Source organism: Salmo salar, chromosome ssa03, assembly GCF_905237065.1.
Source record: "Salmo salar chromosome ssa03, Ssal_v3.1, whole genome shotgun sequence".
Lineage (NCBI taxonomy): Eukaryota > Metazoa > Chordata > Actinopteri > Salmoniformes > Salmonidae > Salmo > Salmo salar.
Window position 1 is genome coordinate 92,150,085 of NC_059444.1, and position 19,651 is coordinate 92,169,735.

At 42.3% G+C, this 19,651-nt stretch overlaps 1 protein-coding gene across 3 annotated transcripts; it reads right to left on the reverse strand.

Annotated features, from left to right (window-relative positions):
- Positions 1 to 302: 302 nt before the first annotated feature.
- On the reverse strand, positions 303 to 19,035 carry LOC106602046 (NACHT, LRR and PYD domains-containing protein 12). Of its 3 annotated transcripts, none has more exons than XM_045715791.1 (9): positions 18,906 to 19,035; positions 13,620 to 13,846; positions 11,683 to 13,465; positions 11,195 to 11,371; positions 4,356 to 4,529; positions 4,089 to 4,262; positions 2,890 to 3,063; positions 1,919 to 1,965; positions 303 to 1,195 (listed from the first exon to the last, which is right to left on the reverse strand). In XM_045715791.1, coding segments are annotated over exons 2-9 (3,087 nt in total). In that variant the 5' UTR covers positions 13,621 to 13,846; positions 18,906 to 19,035; the 3' UTR covers positions 303 to 638. The 3 variants fall into 3 exon arrangements, with proteins under 3 accessions (XP_045571747.1, XP_014049970.1, XP_045571746.1); XM_014194495.2 differs by lacking the exon at positions 18,906 to 19,035 and adding an exon at positions 15,190 to 15,292; XM_045715790.1 differs by lacking the exons at positions 4,089 to 4,262; positions 18,906 to 19,035 and adding an exon at positions 15,190 to 15,293.
- Positions 19,036 to 19,651: the final 616 nt, after the last annotated feature.

The window sequence follows — 19,651 nt, forward strand, 5'->3', positions numbered from 1 at the left end:
TGAGAACCATGAGCCTCCTAGGTTTTGTATTGAAGTCAATGTACCCAGAGGAGGACGGAAGGTAGCTGTCTTCCAGCTACACCATGGTGCTACCCTATAGAGTGCCGTTGAGGCTACTGTAGACCTTCATTGCAAAACAGGGTGTTTTAATATTTTTTGGGGGGTGAAGTGAATATATTTAGTATAGTTTTATTTAAAAAGGATAACTTTAAATATTTTCACTGAGGAGGATGGTCCACCCCTTCCTCCTCACTGATTTAAATGTCATATTCTTATAAAAAAATAAACATTGACAACTGCACTTCTTTCATCCGTTTTATTAACCTGTATTAGTCAAATCTGTGACCTGTACATTTCATTCAGTGGAATTGTGTTTATACAGAAGCAGGATTGTTTTGTCAACAATTTTACAGACAGGAATATTTACAAACATGAATAAGCAATAGCAGCACGATCAATGATGTCTAAATGAGAAGTTTTAACAACAGTGGTGATACATTCTATTCATTATTATTTTACAAAGTCTATCAACTTCAGTGGTGTATAATCATAAATATTTAGATATAATCATTATCTGTTAACTCATGACTAGAGAGTTTATATCAATTCTTGTTCCAGTGTGTCTTACTGAACCATGATTAGAGTGAAACATCATGTTGTGTTTGACACAGGGACACTGAAGAGGGGTCCTCCCAAAGCTGAAACCCTGGATAGAGGGGCTCAGTAAATGTGGTGTGGAATGTGTACAAGTGGGTCAGTGTGTCAGAGGAGACTCTGTAGAAGGACAGAGTGCCGGCTGGCCAGTCCAGAAACACTCCAATTCTGTGGGAGCTGGAGGAGGGGACGTCTATGTCAGTGTAATTATCATTGTGCCAGGCAGTGTAACGGTTGTTAAAGCAGCTCAGACTCCAGGACTTGTCATTCTGTCCAAGCACACAGTCCTCACCCCCCCCTTCTCTCCTGATGATTCCTTTATATGTCACTCCTATATCAGCCCCTCCCCCACTCCTCTCTGCCTCCCAGTAACAGAGTCCAGTCAGACCCTCTCTACACAGCACCTGTTCACAGTCCTCAAATCTCTCTGGGTGATCAGGATACGGCTGAGCCTCTTCGCTACGTGTCACCTTTCTGTTCTCCTCAGACAGAGAGAGCTTTATGTTTACTGTGTTTGGGTCCAGTGTGAGATCACAGGCATCTGATGGGGAAAACCAGGTATATCACAAATCATCTTCATATCACATCAGAATGTTAATGTTTCTAGGTATTAAAGGACCCCATCAGAATGTTAATGTTTCTAGGTATTAAAGGACCACATCAGAATGTTATTAACGTTTCTAGGTATTAAAGGACCACATCAGAATGTTATTAACGTTTCTAGGTATTAAAGGACCCCATCAGAATGTTAACGTTTCTAGGTATTAAAGGACCCCATCAGAATGTTAACGTTTCTAGGTATTAAAGGACCCCATCAGAATGTTAATGTTTCTAGGTATTAAAGGACCCCATCAGAATGTTAACGTTTCTAGGTATTAAAGGACCCCATCAGAATGTTAATGTTTCTAGGTATTAAAGGACCCCATCAGAATGTTAATGTTTCTAGGTATTAAAGGACCCCATCAGAATGTTAATGTTTCTAGGTATTAAAGGACCCCATCAGAATGTTAATGTTTCTAGGTATTAAAGGACCAAACAAAGAGTATTTAAGACTTGCTGAATGATGATACATTATACTGTATGGCCATATAAAACAGACACACAGCAACATATAACCACAGAGTGAAGTCCTATTAGGGTAACCACACATGCATACATTACTTATCAATCAAGCTCGGAAAAATTATTTAATAATTTTCTAACCCCTTACTTGAAATAAGACTGAGTAATAACAAGCTAATTCTTCACAGCAGTCAACACTCACATTCTCTAGGCCAAGGTTTGATTGTGTACACTCCACCAGGTTCCACACTGTAAGGGGAGCAGGAGAACAGGCAGTAAATCTCTCTGCCTCACACACACAGATGGTCAGCATATCACATTGTCCATGTGGTGGTAAGTAAAGTATGTCTGGCTCACAGTACATGTCAATTATCATACCTAACCTGATAACTATCAATTATCATACCAAACCTGATAACTATCAATTATCATACCTAACCTGATAACTATCAATTATCATACCTACCCTGATTACTGTCAATTATCATACCTAACCTGATAACTATCAATTATCATACCTACCCTGATAACTATCAATTATCATACCTACCCTGATACCTATCAATTATCATACCTACCCTGATACCTATCAATTATCATACCTACCCTGATACCTATCAATTATCATACCTACCCTGATACCTATCAATTATCATACCTACCCTGATACCTATCAATTATCATACCTACCCTGATAACTATCAATTATCATAACTAACCTGCGAACTATCAATTATCATAACCAACCCAAACTCAGAAAAATGTCTTACAGTATTGTGGTGAAGCTGTGATTACAGCTTGCAAGGAATGATTTCACCAAATCATGAACTAATTGCTCTATGCCTGTACCTCCTTGCCACCTCCGCCTGGGTCCCTGAGAAACTGTTATAAGGCAGAGAGTTCAGGCAGGTGGTTGAAGGGAGCTGGTCCCTCCACTCAGGTGGTCTACTCTGATTAATCCAGTACCTGTCCCTCCACTCAGGTGGTCTACTCTGATTAATCCAGTACCTGTCCCTCCACTCAGGTGGTCTACTCTGATTAATCCAGTACCTGTCCCTCCACTCAGGTGGTCTACTCTGATTAATCCAGTACTTCTCCCTCCACTCAGGTGGTCTCAAGCTTTATTACAGTATGTCAATCATCACCACAGATTAAAACAAACCCTCTACATACTTGAGTTTCTCCAGTCTGCAGTGTGGATCCTCCAGTCCAGCAGAGAGCAGTCTGACTCCTGAGTCTCCTGGGTGATTGTAGCTCAGGTCCAGTTCTCTCAGGTGTGAAGGGTTTGACCTCAGAGCTGAGACCAGAGAAGCACAGCCTTCCTCTTCGACTCCACAGAGCGACAACCTGCAGAGAGTTAAACATGATTTCAAAATCACACTGCTATTCTTTGAAAATAAAAAGTTGCAGCTAAAAAAAATATGTTTCTTCGGAAAGTATCCAGACCCCTTGGAGTTTGCCAAAAGGCACCTAAAGGACTCAGACCATGAGAAACAAGATGAAAGCAAGATTGAACTCTTTGGTCTGAATGCCAAGCATCACGTCTGGAGGAAACCTGGCACCATCTCTACGGTGAAGCATTGTGCTGGCAGCATCATGCTGTGGGGATGTTTTTCAGCGGCAGAGACTTGGAGACTAGTCAGGTTTGAGGGAACGATGAACGGAGCAAAGTACAGATATATCCTTGATGAAAACCTGCTCCAGAGCACTCAGGACCTCAGACTGGGGCGACGGTTCATCTTCCAACAGAACAGCGACCCTAAGCACACAGCCAAGACAATACAGGAGTGGCTTTGGGACAAGTCTCTGAATGTCCTTGAGTGGCCCAGCCAGAGCCCGGACTTGAACCCTGTGGAGACCTGAAAATAGCTGTGCAGCGATGCTCCCCATCCAACCTGAGAAGAATGGGAGAAACTCCCCAAATACAGGTGTGCCAAGCTTGTAGCGTCATACCCAAGAAAACTCGAGGTTGTAATCGCTGCCAAAGGTGCTTCAACAAAGTACTGAGTAAAGGGTCTGAATACTTATGTAAATGTGATATTTATCACACATTTCAATTTTTTTTCTAAAAACCAGTTTTTGCTTCGTCATTATGGGGTATTGTGTGTAGATTGGTGAGGGGGAAAAAACGATTTAATCCAGTGTAGATTAAGGCTGTAATGTAACAAAATGTGGAAAAAGTTAAGGGGTCTGAATACTTTCCAAATACACTGTAGCTACAGTAAAGTCTACACCTGTATATATATACTGTCAGTCAAAGGTCAGATGGTGAGGTGTCAGATTTACATTGAATTGTGTATTTCAATACATAAAAAACACACATGGATCTGGTGAACAGCTACCACTTGTTGACCAACTACAGGAACACTGACCTCAGAGTCTCCAGTTTACAGTGGGGATTCTCCAGTCCAGCAGAGAGCAGCTTCACTCCTGAATCCTTCAGGTCATTGTCTCTCAGATCCAGCTCTCTCAGGTGTGAGGGGTTTGAGCTGAGAACTGAAGCCAACACTTCACAAGATGCTTCTGTGAGTTTACAGCCAGCGAGTCTATGAACATAGAGTAAGCATTTAAATATAAAACCATTATATGTGGATCGAATTAAAGGTTATCACTTGTTGATCAAATGGAGGAATACTGACCTCAGAGTCTCCAGTTTACAGTGGGGATTCCCCAGTCCAGCAGAGAGCAGCTTCACTCCTGAATCCTTCAGGTCATTGTTACTCAGATCCAGCTCTCTCAGGTGTGAGGGGTTTGAACTGAGAACTGGGAGCAACACTTCACAGGAAGTGTCTGTGAGTTCACAGTCAGTGAGTCTGCCAACACAGAGGAAATACCATGACAGACAGGATGTATTATAACGGTACGTTTAGCTTTAATTCCTGACACATTTACCAGTGCACGCCTAATGTTTACAACGTGAATACATGGCTAGATGTTGCAATTTTATTTGACCAGTGTGTATTATCATCTGTTTAAAACTTTTCAGCTAATAGACAATCTAGTCAGCCAATGAAACTGCTGTTCCTACAAAGATCATCTCGGAACCCTTGAACTAGGGTTGAATATTTCCCCTGCATTTTACAAATGTTCCATACGGAAAATAAATACATTTTCTCCCAGGTAACCCGGTCTTTCTCGCCAAAACCGGAAGTGTCATTCTAAAGCATATAAAGTGTATAAATCTGTCTGGATTTACCTAGAGTTTGATCGCCAATAAAATTATAATCTGATGCAGCCTAAACCTGATTAACACTAGAGCCGCCAAGATGGTCAATCTTACCATTTTAAATGTAATTTCAATAAAAACGCTGAACCACCCTGACCTTTCCTATATATGTGTATTTTACACTCTAGCAGTACGTTCAGACAAATATCATAAGACAACAATGTTCTGAGCATTTCATCCTCAAAGCACCCTGACAGTAAAAACAACCCTATGGGTTAATAGCCGGGTCTGGAGGAGTACCAATAGCCAATAATGAATCAATAATTCATTACCAATAATGAATCATTTAACTAACTTTTATTCATGGTGTACCTTTGTTACAACTATGAAACACAAAAGCATGTGCAGCTAACTTTTATAACGACAAAACAAATAATAATACTACCCAAAGAACAAGGCATGCGGTCAATGAAGAAAATATCAGTAGCCTAAACTAATCAGTAGTGTTCAAAGTCACGTGCACAAGTACAGTGAAATTCCTTTCTTGCAAGTCCTAAACCCAACAATGCAGTAATCAATCAATAAACACACAAGAAATAAAAATATAAGACAAGAAATTAGAAGAACACAAGAAAAGAAGAAGCTATGTAGAGTCAGTTCCATATTTATGAGCAGGGATACTGGAATGATAGATGTAGATATACACCTCCGTTCAAAAGTTTTAGGTCACTTAGAAATGTCTTTGTTTTTTAGAAATGTCTTTGTTTTTGAAAGAAAAGCACATTTCTTGTCCATTAAAATAATATTGAATTGATCAGAAATATAGTGTAGACATTATATTAAATATAGTGTAGACGTTAATGTTGTAAATGACTATTGTAGCTGGAAATGGCAGATTTCTTATGGAACATCTACATAGGCGTACAGAGGCCCATTATCAGCAACCATCACTCCTGTGTTCCAATGGCACATTGTGTTAGCTAATCCAAGATTATCATTTTAAAAGGCTAATTGATCATTAGAAAACCCTTTTGTAATTATGTTAGCACAGCTGAAAACTGTTGTGCTCATTAAAGAAGCAATAAAACTGCCTTCTTTCGACTAGCTGAGTATCTGGAGCATCAGCGGGTTCGATTACAGGCTCAAAATGGCCAGAAACAAAGACCTTTCTTCTGAAACTCGTCAGTCTATTCTTGTTCTGAGAAATTGTAAAGTGTAAAGTGGTTGTTCCACTGGATATTATAAGGTGAATGCACCAATTTGTAAGTCGCTCTGGATAAGAGCGTCTGCTAAATGACTTAAATGTAAATGTAAATTAATGCTATTCCATGCGAGAAATTGCCAAGAAACTGAAGATTTCGTATAATGCTGTGTACTACTATTAATAAACTGGGTGGTTCCAGCCCTGAATGCTGATTGGCTGACCGCCGTGGTATATCAGACTGTATACCACGGGTATGACAGAACATTTATTTTTACTGCTCTAATTACGTTGGTAACCAGCTTATAATAGCAACGCGATGCGTCGTGCCTAAGAACAGCCCTTAGCCATGGTATATTGGCCATATATCACACCGCCTCGTGCCTTATTGCTTAAATATATAGGGGTACGGTGGCTAGTCGACAGGATGTATGATAAACACCATAGCAGCAGTGTAAACGAAGATCGGATGTGAGTGTGTGTAGCGTGACTAGAAATGTGTTACATGTTATGTTTGTGTGTGTTGGAGTGTCAGTGTGTGTGAGTGTGTCCTGAGAGTGAACAAAGAGACAATGTAAAAATAAAATGTAATACAAGGAACAACTCAGATAGTCTGTGTATCCATTTGTTAGCTATTTAGTAGTCTCTGTTAAGCAGCCTGTTGGTGTCAGACTTGATGCACCGGTAAGGCTTGCCATGCGGAAACAGAGAGAACAGTCCATGGCTTGGGTGGCTGGAGTCTTTACAGGCCTTCCTTTCACAACGCCTGATAGAAGTCCTGGATGGCAGGGAGCTCGGCCCCAGTGATGTACCGGGCTGTCCGTACCACCCTCTGTAGCGCCATGTGATTGAGGGCTGTGCTGTTGCCATAACAGGCAGTGATGCAGCCAGTCAAGATGCTCTCAATGGCGCAGCTGTTTAACGTTTTGAGGATTTGAAGGCCCGCAGTGGATTAGGTGAAAAGCTTCAACTCAGAGTACATATCACTGACAATCTGAAATGGTCCACCCACATAGACGATGTGGTGAAGAACACACAACAGTGCCTCTTCAACCTCACTTGACTAAAATACAGTACATTTATATTAAATGGATAAAACAGCATGTAAACAACTAAAGTGACAAATGTTCCATTATTAAAGTGACGAGTGTTCCATATCTATGTACATATGGCAGCACCCTCCAAGGTCCATGGATGAGTAACTGGGTGGTACCCGGCTAGTGACTGTGACTAAGTTCAGGTTAGGGTAATGGGTGGATGCCAGCTAGTGATGGCTATTTAACAGTCTGATGGCCTTCAGATAGAGAGACTGAAAAGCAGCTTCTGTGCTGGCTTTGATGAACCTGTACTGACCTCGCCTTCTGGATGACATCGGAGTGAACAGGCCGTGGCTGAGGTCCTTGATGATCTTATTTGCCTTCCTGTGACACCGAGTGCTGTAGATGTCCTGGAGGGCAGGCAGTTGGCTCCTGGTGGGCAGACCGCATCACCCTCTGGAGAGCCCTGCGGTTATTGCAGTTGCTGTACCAGGCAGTGATACAGCCCGACAGGATGCTCTCAATGGTGCATCTGTAAACGTTTGAGAGGGTCTTAGGGGCCAAGTCAAATTACTTCAGCCTCCTGTGGTTGAAGGGGCACTGTTGCGCATTCTTCACCACACCGTCGATGTGGATGGGGGCCGTCGATGTGCTCCCTCTGCTGTCTCCTGAAGTTCACGATCAGCTCCTTAATTTCTTGACGTTGAGGGAGAGGTTATTTTCCTGTCACCACTCCGCCAAGGCCCTCACCTCCTCATTGTTGGTAATCAGGCCTACCACTGTCGTGTCATCTGCAAACTTGATTGAGTTGAAGGCGTGTGTGGCCATGCATTCATGGTTGAACAGGGAGTACAGGAGGGGGCTGAGCATGCACCCTTGTGGGGCCCCTGTGTTGAGCATCAGCGTAGTAGAGGTTTTGTTGCCAACCTTCACCACCTGGGTTCGGCCCATCAGGAAGTCCAGGAACCAGTTGCACAGGGTGGGGTTCAGACCCAGGGCCCGAGATTAATGAGGCTGGGCTATAGTCAATGAACAGCTTTCTTACATAGGTATTCTTGTTGTACAGATGGGAAAGGGCAGTGTGCAGTGCAATGGCGATTGCATCGTCTGTGGATCTATTGGGGCAGTAAGCAAATTGAAGTGGGTCTAGGGTGTCAGGTAAGGTAGAGGTGATATGATCCTTAACTAGCCTCTCAAAGCACTTAATGGTGAGAGAAGTGAGTGCTATGGGGCGATAGTCATTTAGTTCAGTTACCTTCACTTTCTTGGGTACAGGAACAATGGTGGACATCTTGAAGCAAGTGGGGACAGTAGACTGGGATAGGGAGAGGTTGAATATGTCCGTAAACAGTCGAGCCAGCTGGTCTGTGCATGCTCTGAAGACGCGACTAGGGATGCCGTCTGGGCAGTCACCCTTGCGAGGGTTAACACGCTTAAAATGTCTTACTCACGTTGGCCAAAGAGAACGAAAGCTCACAGTCCTTGGGAGCGGCCCGTGTTGGCGGTACTGTGTTATCCTCAAAGCGGGCAAAGAAGGTGTTTAGTTTGTCTGGGAGCAAGACATTGGTGTCCGTGACATGGCTGGTTTTCCCTTTATAATCAGTGATTGTCTGGAGATCCTGCCACATATGTCTTGAGTGTGAGCCGTTGAATTGCGATACCACTTTCTCTCTGTACTGATGTTTTGCCTGTTTGATTGCCTTATCGAGGGCCTAATTGGGCTGTTTGCATTCAATCATATTCCCAGTCAACTTGCAGTGGTTAAACGCAGTGGTTCGTGCTTTCAGTTTTGCACGATTGCTGCCATCTGTCCATGGTTTCTGGTTTGGATAGGTTTTAATCGTCACAGTGGGAACAACATCCCCTATACACTTCCTGATTAACTCAGTCACCGTGTCAGTGTATACGCCAATGTTATTCTCAGAGCCAACCCAGAACATGTCCCAGTCCACGTGATCAAAACATTCTTGAAGCATGGATTCCAATTGATCAAACCAGCGTTGAATAGACCTTAGTATGGGTACTTCCTGTTTGAGTTTCTGCCTATAGGAAATGGAGTCATGATCTGATTTGCCGAAGGGAGGGTGGGGGAGAGCCTTGTAGCCATCCCGGAAGGGAGAGTAACAATGGTTGAAATATTTAGAAGCGCGAGTACTGCAGGCGATGTGTTGATAAAACTTCTGAAGTTTTTTCCTCAGATTTGCTTTATTAAAGTCCCCAGCTACAATAAATGCAGTCTCAGGATATGTGGTTTCCAGTTAGCACAAAGTCCAACGTAGTTCCTTGATAGCCGTCGTGGTATCAGTTTGAGGGGGAATATACACGGCTATGACGATAACCAAAGAAAATTATCTTGGGGGGGTAATGGGGTCGGCATTTGATTGTGAGGTATTCTAGGTCGGGTGAACAAAAGGACTTGAGTTCCTGTACGTTATCACAATCAAACCATGAGTAGTTAATCATGAAACATACACCTCCGCCTTTCTTCTTCTTCCCAGAGAGTTCTTTATTTCTATCTGCACGATATATACTGAGAACCCATCTGGCTGTATGGATGGGGACAGTATATCTGGAGAGAGCCATGATTCTGTGAAACAGAGTATGTTACAGTCCCTGATGCATCTCTGGAAGGAGATTCTCGCCCTGAGCTTGTCTTCTTTATTGTCCAGGGACTGAACATTAGCGATTAATATACTCGGAAGCTGTGGATGGCATGCACACCTGAGTCAGACTAAAAGTCTACTCCGAATACCTCTTCTCCGCCGGCGGCGTCTTGGAGTAGCCTCTGGGATAAGTTCAATAGCCTTGGAGGGTACGAACAAAGGATCAATTTCAGGAAAGTCGTATTCCTGGTTGAAATGTTGGTGAGTAACCACCTCTATGATATCCAAAAGTTATTTCCGTCTGTATGTGATAATGCAAAAGAACGTTCTGGGCTAATAATACACATCAACAAAGTTGTTTAGGAGCCAGAAACAAGGCGGCCATCTTTGAGTCCAGAGAGTACAGGAGCAGGGCTAAGCCCTGTGGGGCCCCGTGTTGAGGGTCAGCGTGGTTGAAGTGATGTGACCTACCATCACTACCTGGGTCGGCCAGTCAGGAAGTCCAGGATCCAGTTGCAGAGGGAGGTGTTCGGTCTCAGGGTTCTTAGCTTGGTGACAGCTTGTGGCTTGGAGGATAGGTGCCAAGCATGCTTGTGAATAGTGAAAATCAACACAAAACCAATAATGGCAAAATTAATGTGTCAATATGACAGCGGTCAAAAATAGTATATTATTGTCAGTTATTGGACACATTATTTGTGGCCTCGCTCGTGCTTACAGAATTGTGTGCGTCTTTACGCAACAGTTAGATCTCATTTAGCTGTTATCCCTTGTCCTAACAGTCACCACAAATCTTTGTCACTTTCACTTGATTGCAACACTTCAAACAAGTCGCTTCCAGCAGGGAACTGAACTCGGGAATCTCAGAATTCTGACTTTGGTGCGTTCAAGACAACTGGTAACTCGGGGGACATAAAAACTCGCTCCGACAGGGAAAAATCGATTTGAACGGTCGTTCAACTCAGAATTCCAAGTCGGAAACTCCGGCATCTTTCTAGAGCTCTGACTTTCCGACCTGAAGATCACTGAAGTCATGATTTGACCTATTTTTTGAGTTCCCAGTTGTCTTGAAAGCACCAACACATGAGCATTTACAGAGCCTTTCTGCAGCACTCCACAACTGGGCCCAGTCTCCAACGTCCCTCCACTAATTTGGATTTAAAGCTGATAACAGGAGCAGTCAAGGCCGGGGTTAAACATTTATCCATGGACACAATTAATTAGAGCGAGCTACACAACTTCAGGGTACAAGTAATATAAAGGATGAAATACTATGAGCAGAGATCTGGCACCTGCAATGGCACCAAACCATTAACTAAACAGGTATCCCAGCAAACTCTGCTGATTAAACCCAGAGCCACAGCAACTGCTATCAAAATAGAAGTCCCTAAATTAAGGTCCATTATTATATTAGAAACACATGGATTTACTGAACAGTTATCAGTTACTGATCAAGTAAAGGAACACTGACCTCAGAGTCTCCAGTTTACATTGTGGATTCCCCAGTCCAGCAGAGAGCAGTTTCACTCCTGAATCTGTCAGGCCATAACATTCATTCAGGTCCAGCTCTACCAGATGTGAGGAGTTTGAGCTGAGAACTGAAGCCAACACTTCACATAACGTGTCTGAGAAGTGACAGTCAGTGAGTCTGTCAACACAGAGTAAATATCATGACAGACAAGTTATGTTACACTTAGCTTTCCCTGTTAGCCCCGCACGACTAATATGTACGCCTTGCATACATGCCTCAATTATAGTTTTTCTTATCAGTTGGTGTTATAAGTTGAGTTTTCAGCTGATAGAAAGTTTAGTCAGCTAATTAAAATAATGTTGTTCCTACATACGGTAAAGTTTAAACTGAGAAATTGTCACAATAGTACTTACATATCCAGTCAGCAAATGAAAGTTCTGTTATAACTACAATTTACTCTGGTATGCGATATTTACATTAATACTTACAGAGCTTTCCTGCAGTGCCTCACAGCTGGGAGCAGTCTCCTACGACCCTCCTCTGATGCCTTGTATACCTTCAGGTCAAACACATCCAGAACCACCTCTGATATCTGCAGCATGTAGGCCAGCGCTGAACAGTGAACAAGTGTGAGGTTTTTGGATATGTTCTCTGACCTCCAGTACACTTGGATTTCCTCCTGTACTGAATGGTCTTTCATCTCTATCAGACAGTGGAAGAGATTGATCCACCTCTCAGGGGAGATGTTCTTCTGCATCACCTTAAGGGATCGGATCATTTTCTGGACGCTCTCTGGACTGCTTTCTGTCTGTGTCACCAGACCTCGTAGGAGTTTCTGATTGGACTCCAGTGACATGCCATGAAGGAAGCGAACAAAAAGGTCCAGGTGTCCATTCTTACTCTCCAAGGCTTTATCCACCGTACTCTTCAGCAGCTCATGCAAGGTTAGCTCTTCAGACACCGCTCTAGACTTTCTCTTGAGGAAGGGCTTCAGTGCATCCATGTTCTTGGTTGTGTAACAATTGTAAATGTAGACAGCTGAGAGAAACTCCTGAATGCTCAGATGAATAAAGCAGTACACCACTCTCTGAAATAACACAGACTCTTCTTTAAAGATTTGTGTGCACAATCCTGAGTACACTGAGGCTTCTTTGACATCAATGCCATACTCTTTCAGGTCTTCTTCATAGAACATGAGATTACCCTTCTCCAGATTTTCAAATGCCAGCTTACCCAGCTTTAGAAGAATTTCCTTATCTGACTCCACGAGCTCCTCTTGATCCATCTCATCTCGTCCATGATACTTCTGGTTCTTCAGGCTGGTCTGAATGAGCAGGAAGTGTATGGACATCTCAGTCAGAGTCGTGGGCATCTCTCTCCTCTTGTCTGTACTCAACATGTGTTCAAGGACTATTGCAGAAATCCAACAGAACACTGGCATGTGGCACATGATGTAGAGGCTCCGTGATGTCTTTATGTGTGAGATGATTCTGCTGGCCAGGTCCTCATCCCTGAATCTCTTCCTGAAGTAGTACTCCTTCTGTGGGTCATTGAACCCTCGTACCTCTGTCACCTGGTCAACATACTCAGGGGGGATCTGATTGGTTGCTGTTGGTTGGGAGGTTATCCAAAGGAGAGCAGAGGGAAGCAGATTCCCCTTGATGAGGTTTGTCAGCAGAACATCGACAGATAATGTCTGTGTGACATCAGACACCTTTTTGTTGCGCTGGAAATCCAATGGAAGTCTGCTTTGATCCAAACCATCAAAGATGAACATAGCTTTACAGGCAGTGAGTTTCTTTGCATTGCCTATGTCTAGTACTGGGTGGAAATCATTTAGAAGTCCAAGAAGAGTGTACTGCCGATCTTTAATCAAGTTCAGCTCCCAGAAAGGAAGCACAAACATGATATCCACATCTTGGTTTGCCTTCCCTTCAGCCCAATCTAGGATGAACTTCTGCACAGAGACAGTTTTTCCGATGCCAGCGATGCCCTTCATCAGCACAGTTCTGATGCTTCTCTCTTGACCAGGTAAGGGTTTAAAGATGTCATTGCAGTGGATTGCTGTGTCATGTGAGGTTGCTGTCTCTAGCTGCCACACCTCACGTTCATTGTTAAACCCTTCACGCTTTCCCTCTGTGATGTAAAGCTCTGTGTAAATCCTGTTGAGGGGACTTTGATTCCCTGCTTTTTCAATGCCTATCACACATTCATACCTCCTTTTCAGACTGTCTTTATGGTTTACTATAGCTCTCTGCAGGCTGTCGTCCACTACAAAGGAAAAGTAAAAATGATGTGTATCAGAAACATTCGTTGACAGAATGAGAAGTTGGCCTTCCACAACTACAGTAATTTATATTATCTCATTATTGTAGTTAACTACTGTAAATCATATTGAGGTATTGACTTGTGCAAGTTGTCTTACTATTTTCAGAGCCTCTTGCATCATTGGGTTCACTCAGGTGCTGTAGTACAGGAAGTGATCTGGATCTCTTTCTACTCTGAGGACAGTCATAGTCTCCTGAAGGAGCAGGTTTCTCCCAGTATCTGGTGATGCACTGTCTACAGAACCTGTGTCCATAGGTGATAGAGACTGGATACCTCAGCACCTGCTGACACACTGCACACCTGGACTGATCCTCTGGCAGAGAGCTGAAAGAACATTATTAAAACATAAAGATAGTGATCCTTCACTGCTATTTCTACTACAGAGACAAAGGAGAGAGACACGTATATATTAATACTGATCCTCTAACAGAGTAGACAATGCACCAATGTTCCCTCTAACGTTTTGGGACACTAAGCAAATTCCTGGTCTTGGGAGCGGAAACTTAAATGAGAAAATTCTGTGCAACTTCCGGCACACATTTACAGTGAACACAGATGCTGTACCCTTACAGTTGTAGACAGTAGCCAATAGGCTGTTGTGGCTATTTAAGCATAATGTAGGCCTCTCAGAATGGCCTACCAACCAAAACAATGCAACAAATCCCATAACATTTTTACATAGAAATAGCTTTAGCCTATATGTGGTGTTCAATGCAGGCCTACATTGCATGAGACTACGTTTTTACATTACGCAGGGCTTGCCATTAATCCTTAAGTCTATTGACTTCAATATAAGTAAAAAAAAATCACCATCAAAATCTGTCAGTTTAAGCTAAAGATATCCTCTATGTTGGCCTTCCGCATCTGCAGTGGAAGGTGGCTGAGCTACAGCGGTGTGTCCAACCTGGGTAAAAAAAAAGTGCACCCAAGGGGGGCCCCAGGACCGAGTTTGGGAAACCCTGTTATAGCCTACCGCCATCGCGTGTTCGCTCTTCTTTCTAACTACCTGTGAGTTTTTTATTTTTTAACCCCATTTTCTCCCATTGACAGTTACGACTCCTCAATGGGCTCGTAGAGGCGAAGGTTGGGACACTGTTCGCTTAAACCAAAAGTCAGCCACACCAATGTGTCAGAGCAAACAACGTTTGACTGAAGTCAGCTTGCATGCGCCCGGCCTGCCACAATGAGTCGCTAGAGCATGGTGTGCCAAAGATGAGACAAGAAAAGCCCCCAGTCCAAACCCTCCCCTACCCTTGATGGCACTGGGACAATTGTACGCCGCCCTATGGGCCCTGGTCATGGCGCCTAGGCACTGGGATGCATTTCCTTACTAAAAGAAAAATCAACCCAAAACCACTCATTCCTATAATTTACAGTATTAAATATGCGAGAACAAATGTTTATGTTAACAAATATTTCATTTTGGCGTTATAATGTTGGTAGCAACATGTGAAAATCGTCGTGGAAATCTGTTGCAGCTCAGGTCGACCACTAACCCCACTATGCAATGCTCTCTCTATGGGCTGGCTAGTTAGCAAACAAACAAACGTAGCTACACACAATAATACCAAAAACAATATCAACAGGTTAAGTAGCTAGTTTGCTGTAAAATCACCTAAACAAGCTGCACTGTCAATTTAGGAGTCTACAATCTCACTATGTTCAACCTGCAGATCGATGTGGCTTCAAACATTCACAAGAGCAGAAATACTTCTGAGGAGATGGGGAAACTCCATTAAAATCCTGTTAACGCCCATTGTGTACATTACCCATGCTACGTCAATGGGCCGCGCGGTGCATTCTGGGTGATTATGAGGTGCTCCCTCAAAGACCCAACATTAGCATGAATTTCGTGAAGCATGAAGTACAACATTACAAATCTTTTCCAAGATATGATATAATAGATATCTGTAATATTGTATAGCTTTGGAATCGTGACCATAGGAAATACGCACGTTTCTCGATTAGTTTAGCAACCGCGTGACGCAGTATGACAACGTAATCTGAATTGGTCGACAGTTTACTGAGTGGGGCGTTATACGTTCCTCAATTCATTGACCAATGTGATTCATATCTGTTTTCTCTCATATCTCTGGCAACAGCACCATGCAATGCACCCTTAACTGAAGAGGCAGACAAATAGGAGAAATGTGCTAGACAGATGTTTTTATTCGGTTTAATTTCCTACAATGTCTATTAATTGTCCAAATGCACGGCCGCTTTCCCTCTATATATTGCTATAGAGTTTCCACAAATGCCTTAGTACACATAATTCCCAAACATTCTAAGAATTTATGAAAACGTGAAAATGACCATATCTAAGTGGTCGCTTGTCAGAAAATGTTTTAAAAGTGTCATATTCTTCCTGGGGGGTGTATAATCCATTTATTTCAATTGACTGATTTCCTTTATATGAACGGTAACTCAGTAAAATCTTTGAAATTGTTGCATTTATATTTTTGTTCAATATATTTTGGATTTAATTTTCTTTAGAATTGATGAAGAGAGAGAGAGACTGCGACAGAGTGTTGGCCTGTGCACTGATTTAAATCAATGAACTTCAAGTGATAGGCTGTTTTAAAACTCTTCAGCTGCAATAAATAAAACAAACGTAGCTTTACAATACAACACGTGACCCCCGAAAACCAGCTGTGTAAATTAGACTCGTATTCCGTCCTTATATTACTGTAGTGTAGGCTAGTAGAACTGAACCAGAGAGGAAGAGAGAGGTCCAACTTGGCAGAAAATCGGTCTCCCTCCAGCATGTGGTATTTTTATAATTATTTCGCCCACCAAGCAAGGAGCTTCTGTATGGAAGTCAATGAGAGAGTGTTGAATTTGGTCAACAACAAAAAATGAATAGCTTATTTGCTATGTGTGGTTTATTTGATCTAATAGGAGTTTAAGTTTTTACGAGTGTTCTGATATAAGCAGGACATGTGACATCTCGGCAACTTTGAAAAAAAAAACACTTTATATCTGAGTTGTCTCGATGGCTATGCATATTCATGGAATTAGGCTTGTAGCATAGCATCTCTCTCCATTGAATACAGGCGGTTGACGTCAACAACCCTCATCTAATATTCAAAAAAGCGTTACAATAATGAGCTGCATCCACCAATCCAAAGAAGGATACGTGGGAGCTAGACAGCCTGCTGTGCTGCTTTGTGGACAACGACACCCATTGTTAAGGCAGCGAGACATGTATCTTGTCACTGTATCCATAATCTATAATTGCACTGAATTAATTTCGACTTTCTGTCACTCAAACTGAAATTCCTGTGTGATGTGGCCAATTAGAATTTCAACTCATGAGCAATGTTCTCTCCAACATGATAGTTTCCCCGATTAGTTATAAACATTTGCCTCTACTGTGGGAATTGTGATCGAATCAGCGCAATATTAGCCATGTTCAATGCAACATACCAAAAATAAACAAACTATGCAAGACTTAGTATGCAAAAGATTTTGTAGGCAGAGTGCATCAGAGTAGGATTCTATAGCATTGACAGGCACAACTCAGGCCTGTACTCTTAGCCATCGTACTCATGCAAAAAAAAACTAATAATGAAGGAAAAGCATTGCAAGTTAGAATTTTGTAAAGTTTGTGTGGGAGAGGTGGATTTTTTTGTTATCGATCAATAATGACAAACCTCCTGGCATTGACAACTTAGATGGAAAGCTACTGAGGATGGTAGCTGACTCTATGACCACTCCTATCTGTCATATCTTTATCCTGAGCCTAGAGGAAAGTGTTTTTCCTCAGGCCTGGAGGGAAGCCAAAGTCATTCAGCTACCCAAGAGAGGTAAAGCGACCTTTACTGGTTCTAACAGCAGACCTATCAGCTTGCTGCCAGCTCTAAGTAAACTGTTGTTTGACCATATACAATGCTTTCTCTGTAAACAAATTAACAACAGACTTTCCGCATGCTTATGTTATGGGATGCATTTTCCCCGTCATTTTTGATGGTATGCCACCCTGCTAGGCTTACATTATGATCAAATAGCCACAGTAGCCTACTTGGCCACTGTTAAAACTGTAACTTAAAGCTACTTGGCCACTGTTAAAACTGTAACTTAAAGCTACTTGGCCACTGTTAAAACTGAAACTTAAAGCTACTTGGCCACTGTTAAAACTGAAACTTAAAGCTACTTGGCCACTGTTAAAACTGTAACTTAAATCTACTTGGCCACTGTTAAAACTAACTTAAATCTACTTGGCCACTGTTAAAACTGAAACTTAAAGCTACTTGGCCACTGTTAAAACTGTAACTTAAAGCGGGTACAGCCTCAGTGTTCACAATAAACATGTACCGGAAGTTTACCCGAATTTTCATAATAACATTCAAGTTTGCGCTCAGCAGACCTAAAATTTGCTCAATGCTGAAAACAATTAGAGGGAACTTTTCTCATTAGTTGTATGGGAGTCAATTCCAAAATTCTGAATTGAGCCCAACCCTGATTGCTACAGAAATGTATCTAAACAAAAGCAGTTTGACTTCTTAGCAATGAAGTTGCAACTGTGAGCTGCTGTAAACTGTGATTGGATACAAAGGTTGAGTCTCTAGATTCCCTTGCTGCTCTGGAGAAATGATGAAATGGTTGTCATAGTGATTTAAACTAGGAGTGGTTATCTCCCAACTCTGAGGCCATGTCATTTGTTACATTTCATCCAATTGATAAAAGCAGTTTAAAGGCTGATCACTAAAGACAACTCTAAATTGACACTTATTTATATTATCCTAAAATAATTTAACTAATTCTATTGTGTCTCTTTGTTCAACAGGTAGCCAATGCTATTAATGTTGTAGTGAACAGCAGGGCATGGAAGTGAACCCGGGTCGCTTGCGAGAAAGGCAAACACCCTACACATCGCAATAGGGTTAACCCAGATGGTGGGAATTGGAACATGGCTCACTATACTTCCCCCTTTCGAACTGGAAGGCACTACTTAGCCCCCTCGCAAGTCCAGGCCTTCTGATGGCCTCACGGCCACCATCCCCCTTCTGACATCGATGTAGCGAACGACGGGGCAGGGAAGCAAACCCGGGTCGCTGGCATGAAAAGCAAACACCCTACACATCATGCCATTGGCACCAATAGGGTTAACCCACTTGGTGGGAATTATAACGTGGCTCATATACCAAGGATTGTTATACTATAGTGGAACTAATATGATACAACTACATCTTTCATACAAAATGTGAAATGTAGTACTATAATATATGAATATGCAATGTGTTTTTGAATTTGATTTGCCTAATCCCAGTTAGCGTCTGTCCCAGGAGAAATAGACTGTTAGGTTTGAGTGTTTTACTGTCATTCACTATACTATAATTACACCACACATTTAATTTCCATACACACTTCACAATAATCTTACCTTGTAGCCTGAATTCACAACCAGAACATGTTAAAGTATTGAGATATTTCCCATTCTGCTTAGAGCAACTTCCTGATGTCTGTATCTATGTTCTAAGTACTGTTGATCTTTGGACTCTGGGTGTGTGTTGTGTATCCTACCTTTGGCTAATCTCTCGTGGACAAATTACTACACGGAAACATAAATTACCAAATTACTGAAGATTTTAGTTCTGGGTTAACCGAGATTAACCTTGAGTTACTCAGCTACCACTTATTGTCTTGACTGATCTGTTCAGGATTCAGGATACAGTCTGTGTAGCGCTCCACCACTACAGTTATAGAACAGCTATAGCTCGTTGTTGGGGGGCAGAAAGAACAAGTCACTCAGCCACTCCACATAACACCTGGATGGACAATACCACGTTAATTAGAATTGTATTTAGTGGCGTTTTATTGTAGGGTTTCCAGGCGATTATCATGGCTATTGTATTGGGCAACATGGTGTTCTAAGGGCTGTCTTCTCACCTTGGTCTTCTGGGATGGTTCACTGACAAGGCCATCATGGAACAAGATGTTCAGCTGTAGAGACACAACAACACAGTAATTCAGTATGTCTGGTCCTCCATCATGGAACGAGACGTTCAGCTGTAGAGACACAACAACACAGTAATTCAGTATGTCTGGTCCTCCATCATGTTGTTCAGCTGTAGAGACACAACAACACAGTAATTCAGCATGTCTGGTCCTCCATCATGGAACGAGTTG

What these genes read in the sequence shown, in the direction of transcription:
- LOC106602046 (XM_014194495.2), bottom strand. Translation starts at nt 15,215, where the DNA reads ATGTTTGAAGCCACATCGATCTGCAG. An exon ending in TGCAAGAGGCTCTGAAAATA is followed by an intron (nt 13,466 to 13,619) that starts GTAAGACAACTT and finishes TTTCCTTTGTAG; the next exon opens with TGGACGACAGCCTGCAGAGA. An exon ending in TGTAAACTGGAGACTCTGAG is followed by an intron (nt 4,530 to 11,194) that starts GTCAGTGTTCCT and finishes CTGTGTTGGCAG; the next exon opens with ACTCACTGACTGTGAACTCA.